The 13,730-nt window shown below is 37.9% G+C and overlaps 1 protein-coding gene and 1 long non-coding RNA gene across 3 annotated transcripts in view; one reads left to right on the forward strand and one right to left on the reverse strand.

The window, feature by feature from the left end:
• Positions 1-1,699: 1,699 nt before the first annotated feature.
• The window catches only part of sfxn5b (sideroflexin 5b), a 15,792-nt gene continuing 3,761 nt past the window's right edge, over positions 1,700-13,730 (reverse strand). Inside the window, exons 2-14 of one of the 2 annotated variants that reach the window (XM_046031719.1) lie at positions 10,712-10,780; positions 9,291-9,368; positions 9,159-9,185; positions 8,996-9,050; positions 8,883-8,908; positions 8,704-8,757; positions 8,411-8,467; positions 6,449-6,514; positions 4,299-4,389; positions 3,949-4,064; positions 3,612-3,697; positions 2,375-2,492; positions 1,700-2,115 (exon numbers count right to left, since the gene is read on the reverse strand). In XM_046031719.1, the coding sequence (XP_045887675.1) occupies positions 2,038-2,115; positions 2,375-2,492; positions 3,612-3,697; positions 3,949-4,064; positions 4,299-4,389; positions 6,449-6,514; positions 8,411-8,467; positions 8,704-8,757; positions 8,883-8,908; positions 8,996-9,050; positions 9,159-9,185; positions 9,291-9,368; positions 10,712-10,780 (921 nt within the window). In that variant the 3' untranslated portion in view covers positions 1,700-2,037. Of the gene's footprint in view, positions 2,116-2,374; positions 2,493-3,611; positions 3,698-3,948; positions 4,065-4,298; positions 4,390-6,448; positions 6,515-8,410; positions 8,468-8,703; positions 8,758-8,882; positions 8,909-8,983; positions 9,051-9,158; positions 9,186-9,290; positions 9,369-10,711; positions 10,781-13,730 lie in introns of both variants that reach the window. The other variant, XM_046031718.1, reaches the window with a different exon arrangement.
• LOC123958383 lies at positions 1,882-4,448 on the forward strand. Its single transcript, XR_006822048.1, has 3 exons — positions 1,882-1,951; positions 2,057-2,146; positions 2,309-4,448. It is a non-coding gene; the product is annotated as an uncharacterized LOC123958383 (long non-coding RNA).

The following is a 13,730-nucleotide window of genomic DNA, read 5'->3' on the forward strand; positions in this document are numbered from 1 at the left end:
AGTGAACTCATTGTCATGTTCAAGAAACCAATTTGAAATGATTCGAGCTTTGTGACATGGTGCATTATCCTGCTGGAAGTAGCCATCAGAGGACGGGTACATGGTGGCCATAAAGGGATGGACATGGTCAAAAACAATGCTCAGGTAGGTCGTGGCATTTAAACGATGCCCAATTGGCACTAAGGGGCCTAAAGTGTGCCAAGAAAACATCCCCCACACCATTACACCACCACCACCAGCCTGCACAGTGGTAACAAGGCATGATGGATCCATGTTCTCATTCTGTTTACGCCAAATTCTGACTCTACCATCTGAATGTCTCAACAGAAATCGAGACTCATCAGACCAGGCAACATTTTTCCAGTCTTCAACTGTCCAATTTTGGTGAGCTCTTGCAAATTGTAGCCTCTTTTTCCTATTTGTAGTGGAGATGAGTGGTACCCGGTGGGGTCTTCTGCTGTTGTAGCCCATCCGCCTCAGGGTTGTGCGTGTTGTGGCTTCACAAATGCTTTGCTGCATACCTCGGTTGTAACAAGTGGTTATTTCAGTCAAAGTTGCTCTTCTATCAGCTTGAATCAGTCAGCCCATTCTCCTATGACCTCTAGCATCAACAAGGCATTTTCGCCCACAGGACTACCGCATACTGGATGTTTTTCCCTTTTCACACCATTCTTTGTAAACCCTAGAAATGGTTGTGCGTGAAAATCCCAGTAACTGAGCAGATTGTGAAATACTCAGACCGGCCCGTCTGGCACCAACAACCATGCCATGCTCAAAATTGCTTAAATCACCTTTCTTTCCCATTCTGACATTCAGTTTTGAGTTCAGGAGATTGTCTTGACCAGGACCACACCCCTAAATGCATTGAAGCAACTGCCATGTGATTGGTTGATTAGATAATTGCATTAATGAGAAATTGAACAGGTGTTCCTAATAATCCTTTAGGTGAGTGTATATGGTGACAAAGAGTCACTGGCAGATATAGCTTTGTTTTTATGGATCACAAGGTAAAATGGAGAGTTACTCATTTAGGAGATACTGGCCTTAAGTAAAGATAAATCCAGTATTAGCTGATTTACTGAAGGTGTCTAACCCGTGGACAAGCTCCTGTCTAGTACAACAATGTTAATATGTTGACAATACAGCCTCCTATTACTTCCATGACAATCAGCTGTACAGCTGTTTGTTTAAAAAAAATGTGTTAAAGTTGTGTTTGAGTTCACAAAAGAGGATTTTGTTTGATGTAAACATGTGCTGTTCCTCTGGAAAGGTCTGGTGACTACTTGTATGTGAAAAGAGTCACTGCAAAGACGAACCCAAAGTTGCCTGAATCTGCAGCTCCACTCAGCTCTCCACATCTTTATTTTTCTTTCACTTCACTTTTTTGTTAAACAGCCCTCAACTTCACTGTTTTGGTTCTTTCTCACAGCTCTCATCAGGGTCATTTTTGGCAGCAGTTTTTACAGAAAAGGCTTTTTTTTTTTTTTTTTTTAAACAAAAAACACTGAGCTACCTGCTTAAAACCAAACAGCAGACAGGCAAAGTTAGTGACTAGCTTGTGAACATAGATGAATGCCATGTCGCTCAGTATCTGCTTGATGTGTGAATAAGCAATTGTTTGCTAACAAGTTTGCCGTATCACAAGGTGATAATATGTCAATGTAGTGTATAGTGCTTGTTGCCATTGAACAAAACATTATTGCAAGTTTAAAGTGTATTTATAAATCTTTGTCACTGGGTCAAAAAGCAGCCATAACTATACTCGAGTGGGCACCAAAGTATAGCCTATAAGTGGGAAACACTGTATACTATATATTAAAATAATTGTATTAATGCTAAAAAACAGATTTTACAGTAAATATCATTATTTCTATTTACAGAGCTCCTTCCTTGCTCTTGAAAACAAGCACATGACGATCTACAGGTTCTGCTATAATGGAGGAACCCTACTGTACGTTCTCCCTGACAGCTATTCACAATGCAGCCTCATTTTCATCCTCGCTCCCTGTCCTATCCTCTTCCACACCATGTCATCCATCATAAACCTTTGTTGTAGGTCACCACCTTGCAGTCCGTTGCCATGGCGATCTCCGGCTCTAGGCAAGACACCTCAATCTGGAAAGAGGAAAAAAGGTAAAGCCTGAAGGTAAAAACATTTTGCTCTATATCTCTCTGAGTCTGCCTTGAAGATCAATTTGACTTTTAATTAGACGTGGGAAGAGACATCTGGAATAAGAGGTGAATACAAGCTTGTGGGCCGGGGCTGTGCATGTCAAGTGGTGTATGTCTAATTTGAATTTTTTCCCAGCTGCTCCCTCAGCCATCCGGCCTTGAATCTACAGTAGAAGCACTTTGAGCCAACGCTTTACTGTACCTGAGACATCTGGGGGAACAGGCTGATGGCCACAGGCAGGGAGAGGCCGAAGGTAATCAGGCACACAACGCTGTGGATGGGTAGCAACAGTCTGCGGTTGCTCTGCAGAAATCGCAGCCTACACAAGTCAAGATAGTGATAAAAGGGAAACGTGAGCCTGCTGTGCGGATCGATCCCGGATGACTACTGCAAGTTATTTTTAGATCTGGAGAAAAGCATGTGCAGCTTTGGGGGAGCTATTTTCCCACATCTGGTGGGTGGGAGATTTATCTGTCTGTGTGAAAGTTCCTGTTCTGGGTTTAATGAGTCAGACTGCAGATATCCTCTTTTATTTAATTTTATGATAGAAACAGAAATTCTGTTTTTGTTCAGTCTTCGAAAACACATTAGGCTATATTATTACAGTTCATTTTTACATCTTTTACATTTGCTCTACATTTGACCTACTAGCTACCCAATTAATATACTGTATGTTAAGCACTTTAGGGCATGGCATATGTTGGCTCAGGCTCATTACACAGACAATATTTATTATTTAGTATTTTTGAGACAGGTTAGCCAAACCGTGAAACCGATCAAATGAAAATTGTAATGATGTTGTAAATTGTAACTTTTGTTAAAAAGCAGATTATTTAACAGTCTGCCTCTGGACAATCTGAAGATCGTAGACAAAAAAACCTTTAGGATGTCAGAGGCTCCTCTTTTAGATGGACACATTTAGCTGCTATTATTTTTGTCAGGGTTGGATTTAATTCCTGCTTCTTTTATTAGGGGTAACAAAACTTAAATAGTTTTGTGTCATTCAAAAGAACAAATCTTTTGTACAAACAATTATGTTTACTTTGCTCTGCTCTAATCTCCTTTGTTACTTAACCACTGATGTAGGCAGTGTTTTCCTTCTGACAAATGCCAAATAATAAATAGCCGTTTTTGTACAACAGTAAATTAGAAGACAAAATTAGTCTCCTAAATTAAATTTGTATGTTTTAAAATACTGTTTTAAGCAGAAATCCCTGGTTCTAGCTTCTCAAATATGAATATTTTCTAGTTGTTAAAAGACAGACAACATGAAAAGACATGACCTCTGGCTCTGGGAACTTGTGAGGGGTACTTTTCATATTCATTTTACAGACTAAAAGATTCATTGAGAAAGTAATCAGTAGATTAATGAATAAAAAAGTAAATTGTTACTTGCAGCCCTTGTTAATGTAAAAAATCAGTATATTTCTGTACAAACCTCTCTAGGTAGGACATGATGATGGGGGGCAGGACAAAGATTGGCATCGGGAGGACCACACGTGTGAAGGCTGTCTCTATGATCGCCTGGGGAAAAAGATGGGAACATTGTGCACACGCTTCATTTCAAATACCGCAATGAGTTGGATTTAATTTTCCCTTTCATGAGATCAGATGGGTGCTGAGCAACAGGAACCGGGGCAGGAAATGATGCATTTTCCCCATTATCAGCCAACATCACATTTGAAATTCACAGAGTGAAAAAAAAGAAATGAAAATTAATAAACACATTCAGTGAAGTAACAAGAATGCTGAGTGTGCAAAAAAAGGCCACTAACATGTCTTGCAGCTATTTTGGAAGATCCCACCACATTTCCGTTGTCGTCCAGCACATCAATACCTTCAGATAGCTCATTGTGTCGCATCAGGCCCACATTACAGATGTTTGCACTAGCTGAAGATGGGAAGAGAAGGGCAGGCACAGATCAAAAGAAATTCCTTTCCTATAAACGTCATTGATGCAATTAAAAAGCTCTGAAAGAGAGATTTATATACATGTTTCTCATTTGTAAGGTGTGAAATCTTAAAAATGAAGCTTGACATCAGTAAAATGTTGTGACTCCAACCATCAGGGGGCAAAATACTGACTCCAATAATAACTGGCACGTTGGGTCATATGAAAACCTACCTACAGCTGGGAAGGGGACAAATCTCTGTATTATCATTCTGGTTGCTGGGCTCAGCTTGTTGGCCTTCTGAATCAGCATATTTAGTCCAACCTATAAAAAAAAAAAACACTTAATAGATGTAACATCAGGTAATATACATCCGGCTTGGAATGCAGAAATCGGTACATCATAACATTCTTTAAATACTGTTCAATAAAACGATTCCTTGTATTTGCGGCAGTAGTATTGTTTTTTCTAGACATGTTCGGATCTTACTTTAGTGTAGCTAAACACTGCCATTCGTATTAGAACTGTACTGCCGTATTACAGTTTTTCTCAATCGCTTTGGAACAATCGTTGAATGACTTAAAAGTTGTCAAACTAAATGACTATTTATATGAACATTAGGTCAGAAGTTCACATGACTATTGTTATAGAATTTTCCTTAGGGGGCCTAATTGATGTAAAAGGGAAAGCAGATGTAGCTAGGAGTCATTAGCTGACCCTACAAGTGTTCACTGACATTCCAGCTCTGGTTATTTCTCACATGTAACTGTCCTTGTTAGGGAGACAACAGTTAGACTGATAAGTTAGAGACAGGAGCTCAAGGTTGAGTCTTACAAGAATGTTTACAAGAACTTACTGGCACAGATTAGAGTATAACACATGGATAATAATAGATTCCAATATGACGTAGCATTGGAGTCTAAACATCAGATAGATTTGTTGTTCTAGGTTAAGGCCAGCTAAAGATGACCTAATAGGGAAACCTACAGGAACTAGGGGAAAGACAGAAACACAAAAGGGACTAAAAGATATTATCGTTCAGATTTGGTGTTGGCATTTGACGTGTTCACATGTTTTATGCCGGCACTGTATCTCCTCGGCCGGGCTCAATAAAACATGCTATGCATGCATGCTAAGTCTTCATCAGTCTCCAAAACTTCTTAATCACAACAACATTGTCATTTATAAATGCTTTGGCACAAAATGCACTGAATAAGCCTTGCAGATCAAATTACTTTGCATTGGTTCGCTATTGAATCATACTTCTCTCAAATGCAATTATATAGATGTTCATTGTGTAAATCCCTACATGCTAAATAGAGCAACAAACAATCACAATAACCTGTCACACTTATATTAGATACATAATAGTTATGTGGTATTGTTGTCAGGTGGATAGACTTACAAACAACAATTTAATTTCCTCACAATTTAGAAAAACCAAACGCAACTGCTGTCCAATTTAGCTGACAGGTAAAACTCATAACACATCAGTTCTCAAACATATTTATACTGCAAGGATAAACTCAATGTTACAGCTGTGGATTATGGAGCACGCAGGAGACAGACAGGGGCAAGAGTCTGCCCGTGCAAGAGAAAGGGGCGTAAGAGTGTGGGGTGGTATGGTGAGGGGGAGAGAAAGAGGGAGAGGGGGCACAGAGGACGAGGAAGAGCCAGAGAAAGGCAAAGGCATGGAGAAATCTCAAATGAGATACAGGCAACAATTACAGACCATGTAATCAACCACGGCCTAAGCATGACAGAGGCTGCTTGGAGAGTGCAGCCTAATCTGGGCCGGTCCACAGTGTCGTCATATCAATGTTTAAAGTACAGTGTGTGCCGTGGCTAACATCAATACTATTCAGCTGCCTCAATATACAATGTTAGCAATTAGATAGAATTAAATATTACACAGAGTACACTGTCATTTGACAAGATGTCTTTACATTTTGGCTGTCTTGGTCTAAGCAATGATGAAGACACCTTTTGTTCTGATTACAATGATTTATTCATTTATGGATTTATTTACATTTGAAACACTTTAATAATTTAATTGAGTACTCACCTTTTTCAGGTAACAGAGTGGTGTGCTAAATATACAACATGGTGTGAGGATTGTACTTAAGAGTTTTAAGAATTATAAGTTTGTTTCAGTAAATGTGCCAAATCGATTGAGGAAGAACTGTAATGTTACTGTATATAAAATACACCCAAAAACATCACTATGAATGCTTCTCTATAGTGGAAAAGCAGCTCATGACTAAATTTACAGCTCTTATGCACAGGTAAAATTCACCATATAAAAAATCAAACAATTTTCCAATCAAATTTCAGTATCCTGAAAGAGAATATATGTCTCTCAAAAAAAAAAAAACACACTCACTGCAAGAGACACAGCACTGGTCACAGCTCCTACATAGCCTTGAAGAAACTTGGATGTTGGCGTAGGCTGCAAAGAGACAAAATAAAGATTGTGTCACAGCTTTATACTGCTGCTATAAACTCTCTGCAGTGACGTTTAGTATTTTATATTGCGATTTAATCTTAAGATTGTCTTTTGTTTACAGAAAATTAAGGCTGGAATTGAAAAACACAATGCAATGCAATGTAACATTCTATTGTGGGGATAAAACAATTTAATAAACAAGTCAAAATCTAAAGTAACCGAAATGAATAAATAATGTAATTTTGTAGTTTTTGGAGTTTAAAGAGCTGAATATACATAGTAAATACACTAAACAAAATTATAAATGCAACACTTTTGTTTTTGCCCCCATTCATCATGAGCTGAACTCAAAGATCTAAGACTTTCTCTATGTACACAAAAGACCTATTTCTCTCAAATATTGTTCACAAATCTGTCAAAATCTGTGTTAGTGAGCACTTCTCCTTTGCTAAGATAATCCATCCACCTCACAGGTGTGGCATATTAAGATTCTTATCAGACAGCATGGGTATTGCACAGCTGTGCCTTAGGCTGGCCACAATAAAAGGCCACTTGAAAATTGATGCCACAGATGTCGCAAGTTTTGAGGGAGCATGCAATTGGCATGCTGACTGCAGGAATGTCCACCAGAGCTGCTGCCCGTGAATTGAATGTTCATTTCTCTACCATAAGCCGTCTCTAAAGGCATTTCAAAAAATTTTGCAGTACATCCAACCGGCCTCACAACTGCAGACCACGTGTAACCACACCAACCCAAGACCAGCCACCCGGACAGCTGCGGAAACAATCGGTTTGCATAACCAAAGAATTTCTGCACAGACTGTCAAGAACCGTCTCAGGGAAGCTCATCTGCATGCTCGTCATCCATCATCGGGGTCTCGACCTGACTGTAATTTTGCACAGCCATTGAAGAGGAGTAGACATTCCACAGGCTACAATCAACAACCTGATCAACTCTATCCGAAGGAGATGTGTTGCACTGTGTGAGGCAAATGGAGGTCCCACCAGATACTGACTGGTTTCCAGACACCCCAAATACATACTGACATTTTTGAGTGCCCTTTTATTGTGGCCTGCCTAAGGCCCCATCCACACTACTGCGTTTTTGAATTAAAACGGAGACCTTTTGCTACATTTGCACCTCCTGTCCAGACTAAAACGGCAAAAACGAAGACCTAAAACGTAGAAGTTTGGAAACACTGCCGACCCCTGGAGGGCGTTACTTCTGCAAAGCAGAAACACAATGCTACTGACAGAGTTTTGACGGAGCCTATCTGCCTACACTTGTAAGCTACTGTGGATGTCGCCGTTTACTTTGCAATGACTCCCAGTCTGTTTTCCGCCGCCACAGTTCCGTGTTACATTCAGTAACAGTCCCAGCTCGTTATTGGTGCGTGCAAAAAAAATCTGGTCTGATTCTTCATCTGGATTTCTTTATTCTTTCGCCAAATCTTCTGTAACTACGGAATAGACCATCTGCTTCATGTTTACATTGGCACGCGCATGCCCAGTGTACCTGAATGGCCAATAGATGTGCGATTTCAGTCATTTTAATGTAGACGGAGATCAACTCTGATACACAACTAAAACGCTGGTGTGGACTGAGATTGTATTCGTTTTAATTCTCCATTTGTAAACTAAAATGGAGTAGTGTGGATGGGGCCTAAGGCACACCTGTGCAATACCCATGCTGTCTGATCAGCATCTTGATATGCCACACATGTGAGGTGGATGGATTATCTTGGCAAAGGAGAAGTGCTCACTAACACAGATTGTGACCGATATGTGAACAATATTTGAGTACATAGAGAAAGTCTTAGATCTTTGAGTTCAGCTCATGATGAATGGGGGTAAAAACAAAGGTGTTGCGTTTATACTTTTGTTTAGTGTAGTTCCCACCTTTGTGGCATTGCGGTTGGCATAATTCACACAGGCGTTGTGACTCTGGTTCAGCCACTGTAGGAAAGAAATAAGAGATGGATGAGGGTTAAAAGGAGGAACAAAGGAATGAAAGAAGGCGTGTAGAGGGAGCGAATGTAGATAGATAGATAGATAGATAGATAGATAGATCGATCAGCAGAACTTTATTTTACATTATGTCTGTATTACAATGTATAACAGGTGTGCTTACCAGATGTTCAAAATGTACAATAAATGCAATGGTTTTACAGTATGTTGGTTGGTTACAGTACCTGCCATATAATGGTAGACACCACAGTCTGATTTGGGAGAAGAAGGCCAATGACCTAGATGAGACCAGGGAATAAGAGCTTATTTTGGCGCAAAATAAGTCTCATGTCTCATTTCATCGGTTCCCAAACATGACCATGAAATGCATGATTAAAATGTATGATTTTCATATGGGACTTACAATTGGTGTTCCAAATGGTACATAACCTGCACGAGCGAAGAAATGATTAAAAAATGATGACAACACGGAGAAACATGAACAACTTTGGCAAAGATCTTCACCTGAGATCGTACCTGACATTCGAAATGGCATGAAGATCTTCTCTCCTGTGTCAGGGTGAATGATGGCCTGCGTGCAGAGAGCATGACATCACCCTCATGCTGCCAGGAGCCCAGAGGCTTGAATGCATGGAGGTGCAGTTAACCTGGGCTGACGTATGACTGGTGAGCCACTTACCTGCTTGATCTTCTGGGCTTCCCACAGCTGCACAGGTAAGCAAAGACTACAATTAATCATTAGGTTTATATTTTTCCTTCAGGCACACATTGTCATACTCTATACTGTATCACATCAACATCAAGGATTCACCTGAAGATCAGAAACTCCAGGTGGAAGCGTGCCATGTTTACAGTCATCAAGTAGTTTGATGCATTCTTTCAACTGTTTCTGCAAAGGAAAAAATGGGGATGTTTTTAATGTTTTGACATGTGCATGTTTTATAACACAATACAACACAATACCTGCATTTTTATACTGATAGAAACTGGCATTGTTTTCACTTACTTTAAGAAATATAAACATTTTTATCTACAAACCCCTTTTTTAATTAACAAGAGAAGCCAAAGTTGTCAAATGTTTAGAGCTGCAATGACAGGTTATTTGCATCATCTATTAATCTGCCAATGACTTCTTCAATTTATCATTTAAAGAAGTGGTATTATGCTCATTTTCAGGTTCAAAATCCTATTTAGGGGTTGTACCAGAACAGGTTTACATGGTTTAATTCTCAAAAAAACCCATATTTTTTGTCTGCACATTGCTGCAGCTCCTCTTTTCACCCTGTGTTGAAGGCTTTGTTTTAGCTATGGAGTGATACATCTTGTCTCTAAATGGTCTTTGTTGGGAGTTATACATGCGCAGTTCCTAGTTAAGGGCTACTAGCCAATCAGATGCAGAAAAAGGCGGGTCAATGAAAAGACTATAGACATGTATTTACTTGTGACATCACAAGAAAGGGAAGTAAATGTTGGACTACAAACGAGCTGTTTTCAGGCAGTTCAGAGCAGTGTTTTCTTTGGGAGATGGGAGCTCCCTTTGGGGTGGACTTTGGGCTTTTTCACTTTGCAAACCTATTACATGCACAAAAAAGATATATAACTCAATAAAGGAGAGGGAAAAAGCCAAAAAGCATAATACCACCTCTTTAATTGTTTTGGTTTTAAAAATGTCTGCATCACAAGTTCCCAGAGCCCAATACCACATCTTCAAATGTCGTGTTTTGTCAGAACAACAGATTCACTATCATAGATTGTAAAACCAACTAAAGCAGTAACATCCGAAACCAACGTCTTGGCATTTTTGCCTACTTTTAACGATAAATCGGAAATACAATACAAAAAACATTGTTGGTGGATTTCTTTGTCTATTGACTAATCAATTAATTGACTAATGGTTTCAGCTCTAATGATGATGATAACAATTTAACATTAACATAACACAACACAAGCATCTGTATTAGGCGTGCCTAAATACAATCGGATCATTTCTTACATGACAGCTTATAATATTTTGCGTTACAGTGTGTATGAGTACAGCACAGTACTGTATAGTATGAACACATTTTGCTCTACCAAAAATGTAGTTAGGTTTGATATCCGGAACTAGACAGGAAGGGCAACATGAGTAATTATATGAGTGTGAATACTGGATGGAAGCTCAAACTTTTTAAACTATATTGTGCATACTATATTGTATCAGCAATATACAGACAGTTTAACAGAAGGTTTTACCTCTGACACAAACAGAGTGCTGGGGTCAATGATGTCTATGAAGTGTCTCAGACGACCAAGGAATGAACCCTAGAAAATGCAGTAGGACAAAGTTAATTCTTTCAAATTAAGTAAACACATAATAACATCAGACCACCCTCCTCAGTAAATGGATAATTTCTCTGAAATCTTAACTGATTTAAAACTGCTCACTTTGCTTAAGTTTGTGCTTACTAAGTTCCTAAAAGCATCTGTCTGAAATGTTGAAAATGGCATTTATGTATTAATAATGTTGCAAATGTTATTGTTTCCTATGTAAACTTTTTTTTACCATATGTAAATTTCACATTTAACAATACTGGCATTCTCAATGGTACCTACTGTATGGCCTTTATTATAAACTATGGTCACCTTGACTTGTCAAATGAATAGGCAAGCCACCTGTGACGGCACCCATGCCCTTATGCATAACTTGAAGCCTTCATATAGTTTAATCGGGTGAGTTATATATTCAATGAGCTGCCTTGGCTTCATTTTTCAGCCGTGCAGGTTGCCCTTTGGGAAATTGGCAGATTGATACCACTTTCAGATATGAACCGTAAAAAAAGCTACAGCCAGGAGATGGTAAGCTTAGCATAAAGACACAGCTAGCTAGCTCAGACAAACTAGGGTTAGTAAAGCTTCAAAAAATATTTTTTTTAAAGGTCTTTTCAAAATGGATATAATTCATATTTTTAAAATTAGAACAATGTGTATAAACACGTTTTATTTGTTAAATAACTATTCAAAGTGTTTAAATACATTTTTAAAATGTTTTTTTAACTTCACAGCCCAAAAAATGTCAGGTGGCGCAACCAAATATTTGTAGCAATATATATATTTTCCTACTATTTATTCTAAGTTATAGCTTTGGCAAGTATTCTCTAGAGTGTATAGGCTTAACAAATGATTATTTTGTGCTTGTGATTTGTATTTACAATTATCTAAGATTATTACATTGTAGAGGTCAGTTATTTAGTATATTTAGCATCCAATTTTACATTTATTGATGGAAAAATAATTATACAAAAATACTAATTAACGTTTTCAATACAGTATCCATGATCATCATTGTTTTAAACCATATGTTCGCTTTAACCTATTATTTATCAGTTTAAATCAATATTTTAGCTGGTCGCACCACCTGACAACATATTAGTAATGACAGCGAATAAACTGAAACTGCAATTTTCTTTCAAGTACAAAAAAGGTGTTTTAGTCCACAATCTATATTGAATTAAAAGTAATGAAGTGATTAAAAACAGGATACATGATATCACATTCAGTAAAACAACTGAAACAGGCTACAGTGCAGTGGACACACTGTATTAGATTGTAATGGAACAACAATGTTTTTAATGTTCCTCTCCCTGTGCTTTCACTGGTTTTGCTTCCACTTTCCTCACCTTTTTCTGTTCTGGTCTGGGCCGCTGGCTAATTGTGAGCTTCACAGTTTTCCCTCTATCTTCCTCCTCAGATAAATATAAACAGGGATCAAAAAGTGATCGGAATGAATTTTTTCATTTAGTATTTGCCAATTCAGAGTCCTGATCCAATACTTGTATTTTACTAGATAATACAGTTGCACAGTATACACTTCAGGATGGCTATGTTTAATTAAATTTCTCTATCCTTAAAAGTATCCTCGTGTGTTGCTTCGGCGTAGCTTTGGATTGAATTACCTGAGTGAACTTACTGTATTCTGTTTAGTGTTCAATTTTTAGGTGCCTTATTAAATTGGTAGTATTGAACGCAGCTCTTCTGAAGCTAGTAAACACAACCTATTCTCATGAAAAAGCTTAGAGAAGGTAAAATATTTTTAATTTAAAACAAATTTTTTAATTTTAATTATCAATACAAACTTTAGTCACTTTAGAATAACTTTCCTTGCAGTTGCGCCACCTGACATACTGGTTGCACCACCTCACAACTTATTTCAAATGAAACAGGCTTATAGCATGAAACTTTTATTAACTTTTGCTTTTGATAGTAAGTTCATACATATATTGTTGTGATTAAATAAATGGTTTTATGATAAATTTATAATTTTCATGTATAACATTGGTTGTACCACCTGACATGGAAAGTGAACCAGTCTGACTATAAGTTAAACATAGGTATTTTTATCAGTATTTGAAAGGGATTTACAAACCTTTTCACTCAGACATAAAGGTTACTTGGGGTCCTCTGGATGATGCAATAACCTGTTACTGTTAATACATTTTCACTTTGGAATAAATGTCCCATGCTTACCATTGTGCCACCCTGACAATTGAAAACATGCAAATTGCTGTACAGAAGTTTTTCAATTATCACAGCAACTTTACAACTATTGGTACTTGTAAAATTTGGTTTATTTGAAAGGTTTAAAACATAACATCATGCCACAGTATTTTATTTTGAATTTAATATGCTTAAAACACAATTTAAAATCTGTTTATTTGCACAGACGGTTGCACCACCAGACATTTTGGAAGTTTTAGATGCCAAAACATAAAATAATATAAATCATTATAAAGTAGTGAAATTGTATTTACACAAAATGGGTTTTGTAGAATAAAGTGATATACAGTGGGTACGGAAAGTATTCAGACCCCTTTAAATTTTTCACTCTGTTTCATTGCAGCCATTTTCCAAAAATCAAAAAAGTTCATTTTATTTCTCTGTAATGTACACTCAGCACCCCTTCTTGACAGAAAAAAACAGAAATGTAGAAATTTTTGCAAATTTATTAAAAAAGAAAAACTGAAATATCACATGGTCATAAGTATTCAGACCCTTTGCTCAGTATTTAGTAGAAGCACCCTTTTGATCTAATACAGCCATGAGTCGTTTTGGGAAAGATGCAACAAGTTTTTCACATCTGGATTTGGGTATCCTCTGCCATTCCTCCTTGCAGATCCTCTCCAGTTCTGTCAGGTTGGATGGTAAACGTTGGTGGACAGCCATTTTCAGGTCTCTCCAGAGATGCTCAATTGGGTTTAAGTCAGGGCTCTGGCTG

Source organism: Micropterus dolomieu, linkage group LG19, assembly GCF_021292245.1.
Source record: "Micropterus dolomieu isolate WLL.071019.BEF.003 ecotype Adirondacks linkage group LG19, ASM2129224v1, whole genome shotgun sequence".
Lineage (NCBI taxonomy): Eukaryota > Metazoa > Chordata > Actinopteri > Centrarchiformes > Centrarchidae > Micropterus > Micropterus dolomieu.